This window comes from Anolis sagrei, chromosome 2 (assembly GCF_037176765.1).
Source record: "Anolis sagrei isolate rAnoSag1 chromosome 2, rAnoSag1.mat, whole genome shotgun sequence".
NCBI lineage: Eukaryota > Metazoa > Chordata > Lepidosauria > Squamata > Dactyloidae > Anolis > Anolis sagrei.
This window is the reverse complement of record NC_090022.1, coordinates 302,046,502-302,063,835: the sequence shown is the minus strand read 5'-3', so window position 1 is coordinate 302,063,835 and position 17,334 is coordinate 302,046,502. Positions and strand designations below refer to the sequence as shown.

The window sequence follows — 17,334 nt, the reverse complement described above, 5'->3', positions numbered from 1 at the left end:
AAAGAGGAGGACTCCAGACCGCAAGCGATGCCCCGCCCCCCCACCCCAAATTGCAGGAAGGATACAGAGCCGGTTGATGGCCTCTCCGGCCGGGTGGACCAGGCATCCCTTGTGGGCGAGGGGGCCGTCCAGCCAGGCCAGGGCCCCCCCCGCAGGCCGGTCCTCGAAGGAGAGGCCCCTCCAGCGCTGGGCCAGGTCCTGGTGCACGCCCTCGGCCACCGGCACCAGCGGCACCTCGAAGAGCCAGTCCCGCCACAGGTTGGCCACCAGGCGCAAGCGGTGCCGGGAAGCAAAGCGGGTGCAGCTGCAAGGCGGAGAGAGAGAGAGAGAGAGAGTGAAGCCTGGGAGATGACACTCTATCATAGATATTTCTCCTCTCATGTTGTCAAAGGGTTTCATGGCTGGAATCATTGGGTGCTGTTGAATTTTCCGGGCTGCATTGCCATGTTCCAGCAGCATTCTCTCCTGACATTTCACCTGCGTTTGTGGCAAGCATCCTCAGAGGGAGTGAAGCAAGTAGAGTGCATATGCACTTGTGGAATAATGTCCAGAGTGGGAGAAAGAACCCTTGTCTCTTCAAAGCAAAGTGTGAATCTTGCAATTAGCAGCTTGAATAGATGAAGGGCGAGAAGGCAGGATCATCAAGTTTGCAGACGACACCAAATTGGGAGGGAGAGCCAATAGTCCAGAGGACAGGAGCAGGATTCAAAGGGATCTCGACAGATTAGAGAGATGAATGGCCAAAACTAACAAAATGAAGTTCAACAGGGACAAATGCAAGATACTCCACTTTGGCAGGAAAAACGAAATGCAAAGAGACAGAATGGGGGACAAGGCCTGGCTTGAGAGCAGTACGTGTGAAAAAGATCTTGGAGTCCTCGTGGACAGGAAGGTGAACATGAGCCAGGAATGTGATGTGGTGACAAAAAAAGCCAATGGGATTTTGGCCTGCATCAAGAGGAGCATAGTGTCTAGATCTAGGGAAGTCATGCTCCCCATGCTCTATTCTGCTCTGGTTAGACCACACCTGGAATATTGTGTCCAATTCTGGTCACCACAATTCAAGAGAGATATTGACAAGCTGGAATGTGTCCAGAGGAGGGCGACTCAAATGATCAAGGGTCTGGAGAACAAGCCCTATGAGGAGCGGCTTAAGGAGCTGGGCATGTTTAGCCTGAAGAAGAGAAGGCTGAGAGGAGACATGATGAGAGCCATGTATAAATATGTGAGAGGACGCCACAGGGAGGAGGAGGGAGCAAGCTTGTTTTCTGCTTCCTTGGAGACTAGGACGCAATGGAACAATGGCTTCAAACTACAAGAGAGGAGATTCCACCTGAACATGAGGAAGAACTTCCTGACTGTGAGAGCCATTCAGCAGTGGAACTCTCTGCCCCGGAGGGAGTGTGGTGGAGGCTCCTTCTTTGGAAGCTTTTAAGCAGAGGCTGGATGGCCATCTGTCAGGGGTGATTTGAATGCAATATTCCTGCTTCTTGGCAGAATGGGGTTGGACTGGATGATAGCCCAGGAGGTCTCTTCCAACTCTTTGATTCTATGATTCTATGAAATTCTATGATTCTATGACGTTTCACCTGCATTTGTGGCAAGCATCCTCCGAGGGAGTTAAGCAAGTAGAGTGCATATGTACTTGTGGAATAATGTCCAGGGTGGGAGAAAGAACCCTTGTCTCTTCAAAGCAAAGTGTGAATCTTGCAATTAGCAGCTTGAATAGCATTGAGTAGCCATGGAGCTGCAAAAACAACCAGTGAGGGTATCTGCCTAGAGGTCGCCTGGCTGTTGTTGCTTGTATGAGTACCGTGCAATAAGCAGGAGTCTATCGCATACCGTGCAGCTTTGGAGAAGGAGGACCCAAATAATAATATTATGGAACAGGACCTCCCCAGAGGATCGGAGGGCCCGAGGTGGTTCATGGAGGGAGATACGGCCACGCAGGTAGGCGGGTCCCAAACCATTTAGGGCTTTGTAGGTGAGAACTTGCACCTTGAATTGGCCGGTCAACAGGCCTTATTCCACAGGGATATATACACACTCCGGAGGAGAGCGACTAAAATGATAAAAGGTCTGGAGAACAAGCCCTATGAGGAGCGGCGTAAGGAGCTGGGCATGTTTAGCCTGAAGAAGAGAAGGCTGAGAGGAGATATGATGAGGGCCATGTATAAATATGTGAGAGGAAGGGGTCTGGAGAACAAGCCCTATGAGGAGCGGCTTAAGGAGTTGGGCATGTTTAGCCTGAAGAAGAGAAGGCTGAGAGGAGATATGATAATCATGTATAAATATGTGAGAGGAAGCCACAGGGAGGAGGAGGGAGCAAGCTTCCTTTCTGCTTTACTGGAGACTAGGACGCAATGGGACAATGGCTTCAAACTACAAGAGAGGAGATTCCATCTGAACATGAGGAAGAACTTCCTGACTGTGAGAGCCGTTCAGCAGTGGAACTCTCTGCCTTACCCAGAGGGAGTGTGGTGGAGGCTCCTTCTTTGGAGGCTTTTAAACAGAGGTGGGATGGCCATCTGTCAGGGGTGCTTTGAATGCAATATTCCTGCTTCTTGGCAGAATGGGGTTGGACTGGATGATGGCCCAGGAGGTCTCTTCCAACTCTAGGATTCTAGGATTCTATGACAGTTTCAACAGAAAGGAGGAAACCACGAAAAAGAGCAAAATACGGCTACCGGCATTTAAAACCACCAGAATCAAGACAGTAAATAAGGAAACTGGAGAACTCCAGCCCACAAGCGATCAAGTGCCAGTCCACACTTTCCAGAGGATCCCTCAGGCAACAACAGCCAGGCTAACCCTAAGCAGAGACCCTCACTGATTGACTTTGCAGCTTCATGGCTACTCAATGCTATCTCCTTTTCGTCTCTGTCCCATCATTATTTCCAATTTTAACTGTACATTTGGCCTTCCCACTGTTTTAATTGTGTGTTGTCTTAGTGATAATGTATATTTTTATTGTCTATGTTTTTTAAATTTTTAATTGCTTGTACTGTTGTTTATTGTCTGTATTGTTGTATTTGGGCTTGGCCTCATGTAAGCCACACCGAGTTCCTTGGGGAGATGGTAGCAGGGTACAAATAAAGTGTTGTTGTTGTTGTTGTTGTTGTTATTATTATTATTATTATTATTATTCAAGCTGGCTAACTGCAACTCTCACATTTGCTTCCAACAGACAAGGGTTCTTTCTCCCACCCTGGACATCATTCCACAGGGATATATACACACTCCACTTGCCTCACTAGCAACAGACCTCTAAAGATGCCATTAGCCACAGATGCAGGTGAAACATCAGGAGATCTTGGAGTCCTCGTGGACAACAAGTTAAACATGAGCCAACAATGTGATGTGGCGGCAAAAAAAGCCAATGGGATTTTGGCCTGCATCAAGAGGAGCCTAGTGTCTAGATCTAAGGAAGTAATGCTACCCCTCTATTCTGCTTTGGTTAGACCACATCTGGAATATTGTGTCCAATTCTGGGAACCACAATTCGAGAGAGATATTGACTCTAAGCTGGAATGTGTCCAGAGGAGGGCGACTAAAATGATCAAGGGTCTGGAGAACAAGCCCTATGAGGAGCGGCTTGGGGAACTGGGCATGTTTAGCCTGAAGAAGAGAAGGCTGAGAGGGGATATGATGAGAGCCATGTATAAATATGTGAGAGGAAGCCACAGGGAGGAGGAGGAGGGAGCCAGCTTGTTTTCTGCTTCCTTGGAGACTAGGACGCAATGGAACAATGGCTTCAAACTACAAGAGAGGAGATTCCATCTGAACATGAGGAAGAACTTCCTGACTGTGAGAGCCGTTCAGCAGTGGAACTCTCTGCCCCGGAGTGTGGTGGAGGCTCCTTCTTTGGAGGCTTTTAAGCAGAGGCTGGATGGCCATCTGTCAGGGGTGCTTTGAATGCAATATTCCTGCTTCTTGGCAGAATGGGGTTGGACTGGATGATGGCCCAGGAGGTCTCTTAGGATTCTATTATTATTATTATTATTATTATTATTATTATTATGACTATGATTATTATTATTTGAAACAGCACAAGATGAGTCCACAGCAGACACTTTGATGGCTGTTGTATTGGATCCCACGTTGGACACTTCCCAAGTGTCTATAATAATAATAATAATAATAATAATAATAATTACTATTATTATTATTATTATTATTATTATTATTATTGACAATTTCAACAGAAAGGAGGAAACCACGAAAAAGAGCAAAATACGGCTACCGGCATTTAAAACCACCAGAATCAAGACAGTAAATAAGGAAACAGGAGAACTCCAGCCCACAAGCGATCAAGTGCCAGTCCACACTTTCCAGAGGATCCCTCAGGCAACAACAGCCAGGCTACCCCTATGCAGAGACCCTCACTGATTGACTTTGCAGCTTCATGGCTACTCAATGCTATCTCCTTTTCGTCTATGTCCCATCATTATTTCCAATTTTAACTGTACATTCGGCCTTCCCACTGTTTTAATTGTGTGTTGTCTTATTGATAATGTTATATATTTTTATTGTCTATGTTTTTTAAATTTTTAATTGCTTGTACTGTTGTTTATTGTTTGTATTGTTGTGTTTGGGCTTGGTCTCATGTAAGCCACACCGAGTCCCTTGGGGAGATGGTGGTAGCGGGGTACAAATAAAGTGTTGTTGTTGTTGTTGTTGTTATTGTTATTATTATTATTATTGGCGGCTAACTGCAACTCTCACATTTGCTTCCAACAGACAAGGGTTCTTTCTCCCACCCTGGACATCATTCCAAAGGGATATATACACACTCCACTTGCCTCACTAGCAACAGACGTCTAAAGATGCCATTAGCCACAGATGCAGGTGAAACATCAGGAGAGAATGCTGCTGGAACAGAGCCAGACAGCCCAGAAAACTCACAGCAACGCAGACTCTTTTCCCTCCCTCTGCAAGTGTTTGTGAGTCCCTGCAACTGGTGAAAGTGGAATAAATCCCAACTGAAGAGGATTCAGGAGCCTCTTTGTTGCCCACCCACTCGTGTTGCCTATGACAGGCAGGAAGAGGCACCGACCTGGAGCTGCAGGGCTGTTTGTCCAGGTCCTTCAGGATGCGGGCCACACAGCAGACTTTACCTTGCGACTTGACCTGCGGGGAGGAGGCAGAAGAAAGGGTTTTCAGACATCCAAAACAAACGTGTTTCCGCCACCATAGATGTTGTTTGGGTAACTGAAATAACACTTCTGAAGTTCTGCTCTATATTTTGTGCATCGGCACATCTTTGTTCCTAAGAGCCGTCGCAAACTCTGTTCCTGCGAGAGAAAACCTTGCAAGCATGTCCCTGACGTCACGAGACTCCGCCTCTCACCCCGCCCCTTTCTCTGCCCCTTTCTCCATGCGAGCGTGGTTTTTCCTTTGCTAGGGCAGCATTGCTCGCATTTTCTCTCAGTTGGCTGAATTCAACTGAGAGAAAATGCGGGCAATGCTGCCCTAGCAAAGGAAAAACCACGCTCGCAAAGAGAAAGGGGCGGAGAAAGGGGCGGGGAGAGAGGCGCAGGCTCATGACGTCAGGGACTTGCTAGCAAGGATTTCTCCAGCAGAAACCTAGTTTGCGACGGGCCTAACAGTTCAGAGAGATAACCAGGTCTATCAGTCTAACAACTGAGAAACCTAATTTGCCTTGCACGAATGCTAGCGGATATTTACCACTAAGGAGACGATTCACTCAAACGAGCATTTAACTCTTCTCAGGAAGGTCATACTTTACAAAAGGGTTATGATTATTCCAAATAGTGTGAATGGCAATTAATCTCCAAAAGGGTCATATTTCCAAAAGACTACGGAGATTTCTGGTTTCCCAAAAGGTTATGATCTCTAAAAGGTCATGCCTTTCCAAAAGACAATGGGCAAGATACATCAAGTGGCCTCTTTTTGCAAAAATATAACCAACTAGCCACCCCCTGCCACACGTTGCTGTGGCCCATTCTGTGTATATGTGTTTTGTGTGTATATGTGTGCATATGTGTGTATTTGCATATATATATATGTGGTTTTGTGCATGTGTTGTAATGTGGGTGGTCCTGGAAGTAACACCCGCTATAAGTGAGGGAACAGTACTGTTTCTAATAAACTCTTACATTGGATTATCTACCTAGTGTGTGGTTTGTGGCGAGAAGAGGCTTCAAGGGTCTAGGGCAACAATCTCTCCCTTTTTCCAGTTTGGGGGCAGATGTTGGGACTCAGCCTGTGCTTGAGCCTGTGACTGTGTTTCAGTCTCCTGATGTTTCTGTGTCTGATGTGGGTAATGAGGAAGGAAGTCAGTCCCCTGTTGCTTCTGATGTGGGGGATGCTGGGACTGACTCTGAGGTGCAAGATGGAGACACTTCGGTCAGTGAGTTTCATGCCGACACTGACAGGGAGGCTTCGGTGCAAAGGGCAGATTCTCATGAGAATGTTCCTGTCAGGCCTTGGGAAGAAGGTGTACTCCCTCCGCCTGTGAGCTCTCCAGATTCTAGTTTGGAAAACAGTCTGACACCTGGTCAAGTTCATGAGGAGTCAGATAAGCAGAGTCGGCGGCTGGAGATTAGCTAGAATGGACAAGAGGCCCAATGTTTACGTAGATCCAAAAGAATTCATCAGATAAGGTCAAAGACTGAAATGAAAAAAAAATGAAACCAGTTTTTGGGATTTAAGGTTTGCCTTTAGAAAATCTTGTCAGATCAGGCACTATTTGGAAACCAAGCACAAGCCTCATGGAATTCCTGTTCATGTGATCTCGTCTTTATGGTTTTTTCTAGCCTTTCAACTTGACTAGCAGCATCTGGTCTGTTCTTGCTTCTTGGTTGATTCCTGTCTGGATAATCATTACCTTGGATTATATTTTCATGATTTTTGGACATTGCTTTTGACTGCTACGTTTGGACGCTGTGTCTTCTTGCTGCCTTTGAATGCCTTATTGCTTTTTGGAATCCTATCCATCTTTACAAGCATTTATTTCTACTGGCTTTTTTGCTAAGCTTCAATAAAGAGGATTGTTCCTTCACTCAACGTGTGGTGTGTTTATAGTCAGAGGGGCTCATTCCTGTTCTGGAGTGCAACAGCGGATACATTGCGGTCCCTGCACCAATGCTCACGTACAGTATACACGTGCATTAGTAATCCCACTAAATATTAATTCTGGGCCACGAGGAGAGGTAGGTAAGAGATATAATAGTAATAGCAATAGTAATAATAATGTCTGATGCTACTCACGGAGACACTGGAGTTTCCAAGGAAGAAGTTCTCCTGGAGGAGCCTCCCCATGGAGCCAAAGGCCACATCTGGATGGTCCAAGAAGAGGGAGCCCAGCTGCAGGGACACACGGAGAAGGAGCATCAAAAAGGCTTCCATCTATAGCAGAAGTTTGGACTACAACTCCCACAATTCCTAACAGCCGGTAGGAGTCCAAAACACCTGGAGGGAGTTATTAATGACTTAGATGAAGGGCTAGAAGGCATGATCATTAAGTTTGCAGATGACACCAAATTGGGAGGGATAGCCAATAGTCCAGAGGACAGGAGCAGGATTCACGGGGATCTTGACAGATTAGAGAGATGAATGGCCAAAACTAACACAATGAAGTTCAACAGTGACAAATGCAAGAGACTCCACTTTGGCAGAAAAAACGAAATGCAAAGATACAGAATGGGGGACAATGCCTGGCTTGAGAGCAGTACGTGTGAGAAAGATCTTGGAGTCCTCATGGGGAGGAAGGTAAACATGAGCCAGGAATGTGATGTGGCGGCAAAAAAAGCCAATGGGATTTTGGCCTGCATCAATAGGAGCATAGTGTCCAGATCTAGGGAAGTCATGCTACCCCTCTATTCTGCTTTGGTTAGACCACACCTGGAATATTGTGTCCAATTCTGGGCACCACAATTCAAGAGAGATATTGACTCTAAGGTGGAATGTGCCCAGAGGAGGGCGACTAAAATGATCAAGGGTCTGGAGAACAAGCCCTATGAGGAGCGGCTTAAGGAGCTGGGCATGTTTAGCCTGAAGAAGAGAAGGCTGAGAGGAGATATGATGATAGCCATGTATAAATATGTGAGAGGAAGCCACAGGGAGGAGGAGGGAGCAAGCTTGTTTTCTGCTTCCTTGGAGACTAGGACACAATGGAACAATGGCTTCAAACTACAAGAGAGGAGATTCCATCTGAACATGAGGAAGAACTTCCTGACTGTGAGAGCCGTTCAGCAGTGGAACTCTCTGCCCCGGAGGGAGTGTGGTGGAGGCTCCTTCTTTGGAAGCTTTTAAGCAGAGGCTGGATGGCCATCTGTCAGGGGTGATTTGAATGCAATATTCCTGCTTCTTGGCAGAATGGGGTTGGACTGGATGATGGCCCAGGAGGTCTCTTCCAACTCTTTGATTCTATGATTCTATGATTCTATGAGGGCTAATAATTAGGCATGGGCAATCCATGGTTCTAAGTGGTTCTAAAGTACTTACAAAACTAGAGGGCGCTGGTGCTTTGCTTCTAAAGTGTTGCTAAAGTTCTGGTGGTGAAAATTTCAGAATTCCAACAAAACTTTCAAAATTTGGTTATAAGCGGCAGCTCAGAATTGGTTCTGTCGTAAAAATCCCCAACAACAAAATAATAATGAAATTTTGAAAGTTTTGTTAGAGTTCTGAAATTTTCACCACCAGAACTTTAGCAGCACTTTAGAAGCAAAGCACAAGCTTTATCAACACTTTAGAAGCTATTATTATTATTATTATTATTATTATTATTATTATTACTATCATTTAGAACCATGGATTGCCCATGCCTACTAATAATAATAACAACAGTTGGTACACCAGGAAATCCTACAGGCCACTTCCTCTTGCCCACCGACTCTGAAAGGTTGCAGGTTTGAATCCAGGAAGCGGGTGAGCTCCCGCTGTTAGCCCCAGCTTCTGGCAACCTAGCAGTAAAAATATATGCAAATATGAGTAAATCAGTAAGGTAATGCTCAAGATCCTGCAAGGAAGACTCCAGCAATACATGGAGCGAGAGTGGCCAGATGTTCAAGCTGGGTTTAGAAAAGGCAGAGGAACCAGAGACCAGATTGCCAATATCCGGATGCTGGAGAATGGAGAAAGGCAGGGAGTTTCAGAAAAACATCTATTTCTGCTTCATTGACTATTCTAAAGCCTTTGACTGTGTGGATCATCATAAATGGTGGCAAGTTCTTGGTGGGATGGGCATCCCAAGCCCCCTTCCCTCTCTCCTGAGGAATCTGTACAAGGACCAAGGAGCCACAGTCAGAACTGCCCACGGAACAGGAGACGGGTTCAAGATTGGGAAAGGCGTCCGGCAAGGCTGCATCCTCCCACCCAACCTTTTTAACTTGTATGCAGAACACATCATGCGAGGATGTGCGGGGCTGGAGGAATGCAAAGCTGGGGTGAAAACAGCTGGAAGAAACATTCACAACCTCAGATATGCAGATGACACCACTCTGATGGCCGAAAGCGAGGAGGAGCTGAGGAGCCTTCTAATCAAGGTGAAAGAAGAAAGCGCAAAAGCCGGGTTGCAGATAAACATAAAAAAAACCAAGATGATGGCAACAAGAATGATTGACAGCTGGAAAATAGATGGAGAAACCGTGGAGGCCATGACAGACTTTGTATTTCTAGGCACAAAGATGAGTGCAGATGCAGACTGTGGCCAGGAAATCAGAAGGCCCTTCCTTCTTGGGAGGAGAGCAATGTCCAATCTCGATGAAATAGTGAAGAGTAGAGACATCAGACTGGCAACCAAGATCCATTGCCTAGTCCAAGCCATGGTCTTCCCTGTAGTCACCTACGGATGTGAGAGCTGGACCTGAGGGAAGGCTGAGGGAAGGAAGAGAGGTGCTTTTGAGCTGTGGTGTTGGAGGAAAGTGCTGAGAGTGCCTTGGACTGCGAGAAGATCCAACCAGTCCATCCTCCAGGAAATAAAGCCCAACTAAAGCTCACTGGAGGGAAGGAGACTAGAGACAAAGCGGAAGTCCTTTGAATGCCACATCATGAGGAGACAGCCAAGCCTAGAGAAGGGAATGATGCTGGGGAAAGTGGAAGGCAAAAGGAAGAGGGGCCGACCAAAGGCAAGATGGATGGATGGCATCCTTGAAGTGACTGGACTGACCTTGAGGGAGCTGGGGGTGGTGACGGCCGACAGGGAGCTCTGGCGTGGGCTGGTCCATGAGGTCACGAAGAGTTGGAGACGACTGAACGAATGAACAACAACAACATGAGTAAATCAATAGGTACTGCTGGGGAGATGGTGGCGGGGTATAAATAAAGTTTATTATTATTATTGTTGTTGTTATATTTTATTATTATTATTATAAATAAGAAATAATAAAATATAATAATAAATAATAAAATATAATAAATAATAATAATAATAATAGTAATAATAATCTCTAATGCAATGGCCAGAGTTCAATGCTATGCAATGCTGGGATCTGCAGTTTGGTAAGGCATTGCTCTTCTTTAGCAGAGAAGGGTTAATACCTTGCAAAACTACAGCCGCCATGATTCCATAGCATTGAATCGTATTTAGTGTAATATGCTGTTGGGCTTGGCCTCATGTAAGCTGCCCCAAGTCCCCTTTGGGGAGATGGTGGAGGAAGATAAATAAAATGGGTTGTTGTAGGTTTTTCCGGGCTATATGGCCATGTTCTGGAGGCAATTTTTCTCCTGACGTTTCACCTGCATCTATGGCAAGCATCCTCAGAGGTCACAGATGCAGGCGAAACGTTAGGAGAAAAATTGCCTCCAGAACATGGACATATAGCCCGGAAAAACCTACAACAACCCATGGATTCCGGCCATGAAAACCTTCGACGATAAATAAAATTATTATTATTATTATTATTATTATTATTATTATTACAATAAATAATAAAATATAATAATAATAAATATAATAAAAAAATAAATAATAAAATAATAATTATAATATTTTTATTATTATTACAATAATAATATAATAATAAATATAATAAAACAATAAATAATAAAATAAAATTATTAATTATTATTATTACAATAAATAATAAGATATAATAATAATAAATATAATAAAATAACAAAAAATAAAAATATAATAATAATAATATTTTTATTATTATTACAATAATAATATAATAATAAATGTAATAAAATAATAAATAATAAAATAAAATAATTAATTATTATAATATTTTTATTATTATTACAATAAATAATAAGATATAATAATAAATATAATAAAATAATAAAAATAATAAAAATATAATAATAATAATAATATTTGTATTATTATAATAAATAATAAATATTAATAATAAATATAATAAAATAATAAAAATAATAAAAATAAAATATGTATTGTCGAAGGCTTTCATGGCTGGAATCACTAGGTTCTTGTGGGTTTTTTCGGGCTATAGAGCCATGTTCTAGAGGCATTTCTCCTGACGTTTCGCCTGCATCTATGGCAAGCATCCTCAGAGGTTGTGAGGTCTGTTGGAAGTAGGAAAAATGGGTTTATATATCTGTGGAATGGTTGGGGTGGGGCAAGGAGCTCTTCCCTGCTGCACTTAGGTGTGAATGTTTAGCTGATCACCTTCATTAGCATTTGAAGGCCTGCCTGAGCCTGGGAAAATCTGTTGCTGGGAGGTGTTAATCTGTGCCTGGTTTTTTCCTCTCTGTTGTTTAGCTGTTATAATTTTAGAGTTTTTTAATACTGGTAGCCAGATTATTATTATTATTATTATTATTATTATTATTATTGAACCAAAGTAATTAAAATGGATTCATTCTACATCATCTATGCACCCCAAGGTTTTCTTTTCTGTTGAGGGAAGCTTTGGTGTTCCAAGCAAGCTGCCTAATTACAAAGAGCGCACTTTTTGCTGCTCTTCGTTGACATTTTGCAGTAAATATTTATGTTTTGTTTCCGGGTTTTGCAAATGGAGTTCTGCATTCGTTTCAATGGTGCACGAGACGGGAGCCAATAGTGCGCTCCTTGCAGCTACCTGCCCCGTGAAGTCCAGTGTGGCCCGAGCGCTGGTGCTGCTTGGCGGGATGTGGTCCAAGTGCAGGACGTCCTCGGGGGGCACGGCCGGGATCCTGCAGCCTGCAACACAAAAGCAAGAGGCCGAGGAAGCCACTAGAAGCAGGGGTACAGGAAAGGTCCTTCCCAATAGGGCAAATGGGGGGCTCCTCACCTGCGTTGGGGGGCTTGAGGGGCAGCGGGGCGGCCGTGGCGGGCTTCCAGGTCTCCAGGCGCGCCTTCCTGTGGCGGGGGATGAACCTCGGCTGCAAAAGAGGGGAAAGAGGGGGCTGAGGACCAGCTATTAAAACTAAATAGAATCATAGAATCAAAGAGTTGGAAGAGACCTCCTGGGCCATCCAGTCCAACCCCATTCTGCCAAGAAGCAGGAATATTGCATTCAAATCACCCCTGACAGATGGCCATCCAGCCTCTGCTTAAAAGCTTCCAAAGAAGGAGCCTCCACCACACTCTGGGGCAGAGAGTTCCACTGCTGAACGGCTCTCACAGTCAGGAAGTTCTTCCTAATGTTTAGATGGAATCTCCTCTCTTGTAGTTTGAAGCCATTGTTCCACTGCGTCCTAGTCTCCAAGGAAGCAGAAAACAAGCTTGCTCCCTCCTCCTCCCTGTGGCTTCCTCTCACATATTTATACATGGCTATCATATCCCCTCTCAGCCTTCTCTTCTTCAGGCTAAACATGCCCAGTTCCCTAAGCCGCTCCTCATAGGGCTTGTTCTCCAGACCCTTGATCATTTTAGTCGCCCTCCTCTGGACACATTCCAGCTTAGAGTCAATATCTCTCTTGAATTGCGGAGCCCAGAATGGGACACAATATTCTAGATAATGTGGTCTAAGCAAAGCAGAATAGAGCATGGGGAGCAGGACTTCCCTAGATCTAGACACTAGGCTCCTATTGATGCAGGCCAAAATCCCATTGGCTTTTTTTGCCGCCACATCACATTGTTGGCTCATGTTGGCTCATGTTTAAGATCTTTTTCACACGTCCTGCTCTCGAGCCAGGCATTGTCCCCCATTCTGTATCTGTAGCTAACAATATAATATTAATGATAATAATAATGCAATATTATAATTATATATTTTATAGTACATATAATATTACTAATAATATTACAACATAATGGTAAAGTACAATATATAAGACTGATATTGTGCTTGCTTACTTAGGTGATCCCTCGTAGTCCGAGGATGATGGTCCTCCAAGTGTAGTGTCCTGGCGGTGGGTCCGTAGGTGACTGTGGATCTTGATCTGCATCTTCTCCCACAGTGAGGGCATCGGTTTCCAGGTGGAAGGCCTTCCTCTTCACACGTTTCTCTCTTTCGCCCTCCTTTCGTGCCTCTTCAAATTCTGCAGCACTGCTGGTCACAGCTGACCTCCAGCTGGAGCACTCAACGGCCAAGGCTTCCCAGTTCTCAGTGTCTCCGCCAGAGTTTTTAAGGTTGGCTTTGAGCCCATCTTTCAATCTCTTTTCCTGTCCGCCAACATTCCGTTTTCCGTTCTTGAGTTCGGAGTAGAGCAACTGCTTTGGGCATTCAGACAATGTGGCATTCAGTCCAGCGGAGTTGATGGCAGAGGACCATCGCTTCAATACTGGTGGTCTTTGCTTCTTCCAGCACGCTGACGTTTGTCGCTTGTCTTTCCAAGAGATTTGCAGGATTTTTCAGAGGCAGCACTGATGGAATCGTTCCAGGAGTTGCATGTGACATCTGTAGACAGTCCACGTTTCGCAGGCGTATAGCAGGGTTGGGAGGACAATGGCTTTATCAACAAGCCCTTTGGTCTCCCTACAGATGTCCCGGTCCTCAAACACTCTCTGCTTCATATGGAAAAATGCTGAACTCGCAGAGCTCAGGCGGTGTTGACGTCTGTAGACAGTCCACATCTCGCAGGCATATAGAAGGGTTGGGAGGACAATAGCTTTATAAACAAGCTCCTTGGTCTCCCTATGGATGTCCCGGTCCTCAAACACTCTCTGCTTCATTTAGAAAAATGCTGCACTTGCAGAGCTCAGTCGGTGTATATACATGAATCTGTGCCTTCTATGAGCGATTTGCAGGATTTTCCAGAGACAGCGCTGATGGAATCGTCCCAGGAGTTGCATGAGATGTCTGTAGACAGTCCACGTCTCGCAGGCGTAGAGCAGGGTTGGGAGGAAAATATCTTTGTAAACAAGCCCCTTGGTCTCCCTATGGATGTTCTGGTCCTCAAACACTCTCTGCTTCATTTGGAAAAATGCTGCATGCAGAGAGCTCAGGCGGTGTTGTATTTCAGTGTATATGTTGACGGCTGTAGACAGTCCACGTTTCGCAGGCGTATAACAGGGTTGGGAGGACAATAGCTTTATAAACAAGCCCCATGGTCTCCCTACAGATGTCCCAGTCCTCAAACACTCTCTGCTTCATTCGGAAAAATGCTGCACTCTCAGAGCTCAGGCAGTGTTGTATTTCAGTGTTGATGTTGACATCTGTAGACAGTCCACATCTCGCAGGCGTATAGCAGTGTTGAGAGGACAATAGCTTTATAAACAAGCACCTTGGTCTCCCTACGGATGTCCTGGTCCTCAAACACTCTCTGCTTCATTCGGAAACATGCTGCACTCGCAGAGCTCAGGCAGTGTTGTATTTCAGTGTCAATGTTGACGTCTGTAGACAGTCCACGTCTCGCAGGCGTATAGAAGGGTTGGGAGGGCAGTGGGTTTATCTACAAGCACCTTGGTCTCCCTACGGATGTCCCGATCCTCAAACACTCTCTGCTTCATTCGCAGAGCTCAGGCGGTATTGTATTTCGGTATCAATGTTGACTTTGGTGGAGAGGTGGCTGCCAAGGTAGCGGAAATGGTCCACATTTTCTAATGTTATGCCATTAAGTTTTGTTTTTATTAGGAGACGCAAATGATGTATGCTTTTAGTATTCCTGTTATGTTTTTATATTATGTGTTAATGTTTCTAAATGTTTTATGTTGTTTTTGGGCATTGAATCATTGCCATTTGTAAACAGCCCTGAGTTGTGTAAGGGCTGAGAAGGGCGGTATACAAATATAGTAAACAAACAAACAAATAAATAAATATTTCTGGCATTTGGGGAGGGAAGTGCTGGAAGAGCACTTTGGTTTTCTCAATGTTTAATGACAGGCCAAGCTTCTTGTATGCTTCTGCAAAGGTGTTTAGAGTGGCTTGTAGGTCTTCTAAATGTGCACAGATGACATTGTCATCAGCATACTGGAGTTCTATAACAGATGTTGTTGTGACCTTTGTTTTGGCGCATCTTGGTTTTCTTGATGTTCAATGACAGGCCGAGCTTCTCATATGCTTCTGCGAAGGTGTTTAGAGTGGTTTGTAAGTTTTCTTCTGAATGCGCACAGATGACGCTGTCATCAGCATACTGGAGTTCTATAACAGATGTTGTTGTGACCTTGGTTTTGGCGCACTTTCATTTTCTTGATGTTCAACGACAGGCCAAGCTTCTCATATGCTTCTGCGAAAGTGTTTAGAGTAGCTTGTAGTTCTTCTTCTGAATGTGCACAGATGACATTGTCATCAGCATACTGGAGTTCTATAACAGATGTTGTTGCGACCTTGGTTTTGGCGCACTTTGGTTTTCTTGATGTTCAATGACAGGCCGAGCTTCTCATATGCTTCTGCGAAAGTGTTTAGAGTGGCCTGTAGTTCTTCTGAATGTGCACAGATGACATTGTCATCAGCATACTGGAGTTCTATAACAGATGTTGTTGCGACCTTGGTTTTGGCGCACTTTGGTTTTCTTGATGTTCAATGACAGGCCGAGCTTCTCGTATGCTTCTGCAAAGGTGTTTAAATGGTATTGTCGAAGGATGTTCAATGACAGGCCGAGCTTCTCATATGCTTCTGAGAAAGTGTTTGGAGTGGCCTGTAGTTCTTCTTCTGAATGTGCACAGATGACATTGTCATCAGCATACTGGAGTTCTATAACAGATGTTGTTGTGACCTTGGTTTTGGCGCACTTTGGTTTTCTTGATGTTCAATGACAGGCCGAGCTTCTAATATGCTTCTGAAAAGATGTTTAGAGTGGCTTGTAGTTCTTCTTCTGAATGCGCATAGATGACATTGTCATCAGCATACTGGATTTCTATAACAGATGTTGTTGTGACCTGGGTTTTGGCGAACTTTAACTTGATGTTCAACAACAGGCCGTGCTTCTCATATGCTTCTGTGAAGGTGTTTAGAGTGGCCTGTAGTTCTTCTGAATGCGCATAGATGACATTGTCATCAGCATACTGGAATTCTATAACAGATGTTGTAACCTTTGTTTTGGCTTTCAGTCTGTTGAGGTTAAACAGCTTGCCATCTGTTATATGTATTGTATGTATGTATGTATGTATACAAAAATAAATAAATAGTTGAAGCCATAACAACAACAACAACAACAACAATTCTCAATGGAAAGGGAAGGCCTTGGTGGGTTGCTTCTCCCACCTCAGCCTTGTGCCCCTGTTAATAATAATGAGGATAATAGCAATAATGATAATTCAGCTCACTTCCTCCTCTTCTTCCTCTTCCTCTTCCTCTTCCTGCTCCCTCTGCACTTGCCCATAGGAGCCCCAGCCAGACGCCAAGGAGGAGGGCCGGGTGACAGCGCGGTGGGGCGGCCCCGCCAGGAAGAGCCCCGGGAAGAGCCTCTCCGGAAAGGAAGCCGCCTCCGCCATGCTTGCTTCCTTCCTTGAGAAGAGGCGGACGCGGGCCTCGAACTCGCGGCAATCAGGAGGAAGAGGAGCAACTGCGCATGCGCCACTTCCAACAGCCCTCCCGTCCTCCCTCCTGGCGGCCGGAAAGCCCCGGAGTGGAAACACCGCCTATCGCCACGCCCCCTCTTCCTGATTGGGTGGACCACTCGGAGGCGGGGCTTGGGGACAGTCAGTCATCCTCAGTCGCCTGCGGCCTATCGCCACGCCCCCCTCTTCCTGATTGGGTGGACAACAAGGAGGCGGGGCTTGGGGGACAGTCAGTCATCCTGAGTCGCCTGCGAGCCTATCGCCACGCCCCCTATTCCTGATTGGGTGGACGACGCGGAGGCGGGGCTTAGGGGACAGTCATCCTGAGTCGCCTGCGAGCCTATCGCCACGCCCCCTCTTCCTGATTGGGTGGACAACAAGGAGGCGGGGCTTGGGGGACAGTCAGTCATCCTGAGTCGCCTGCCAGCCTATCGCCACGCCCCCTCTTCCTGATTGGGTGGACGACGCGGAGGCGGGGCTTAGGGGACAGTCATCCTGAGTCGCCTGCGGGCCTATCGCCACGCCCCCTCTTCCTGATTGGG

The 17,334-nt window shown here is 45.4% G+C and overlaps 1 protein-coding gene across 1 annotated transcript in view; it reads right to left on the bottom strand.

Annotated features, from left to right (window-relative positions):
• The window catches only part of LOC132766792 (TATA box-binding protein-associated factor, RNA polymerase I, subunit C), a 41,457-nt gene extending 24,613 nt beyond the window's left edge, over positions 1-16,844 (bottom strand). The window contains exons 1-6 of the mRNA XM_067464706.1: positions 16,559-16,844; positions 12,201-12,291; positions 12,009-12,109; positions 7,234-7,329; positions 5,057-5,130; positions 66-304 (exon numbers count right to left, since the gene is read on the bottom strand). Coding sequence (XP_067320807.1) covers positions 66-304; positions 5,057-5,130; positions 7,234-7,329; positions 12,009-12,109; positions 12,201-12,291; positions 16,559-16,726 — 769 coding nt within the window. The 5' untranslated portion in view covers positions 16,727-16,844. The remainder of the gene's footprint in view (positions 1-65; positions 305-5,056; positions 5,131-7,233; positions 7,330-12,008; positions 12,110-12,200; positions 12,292-16,558) is intronic.
• Between the last annotated feature and the right edge of the window lie 490 nt (positions 16,845-17,334).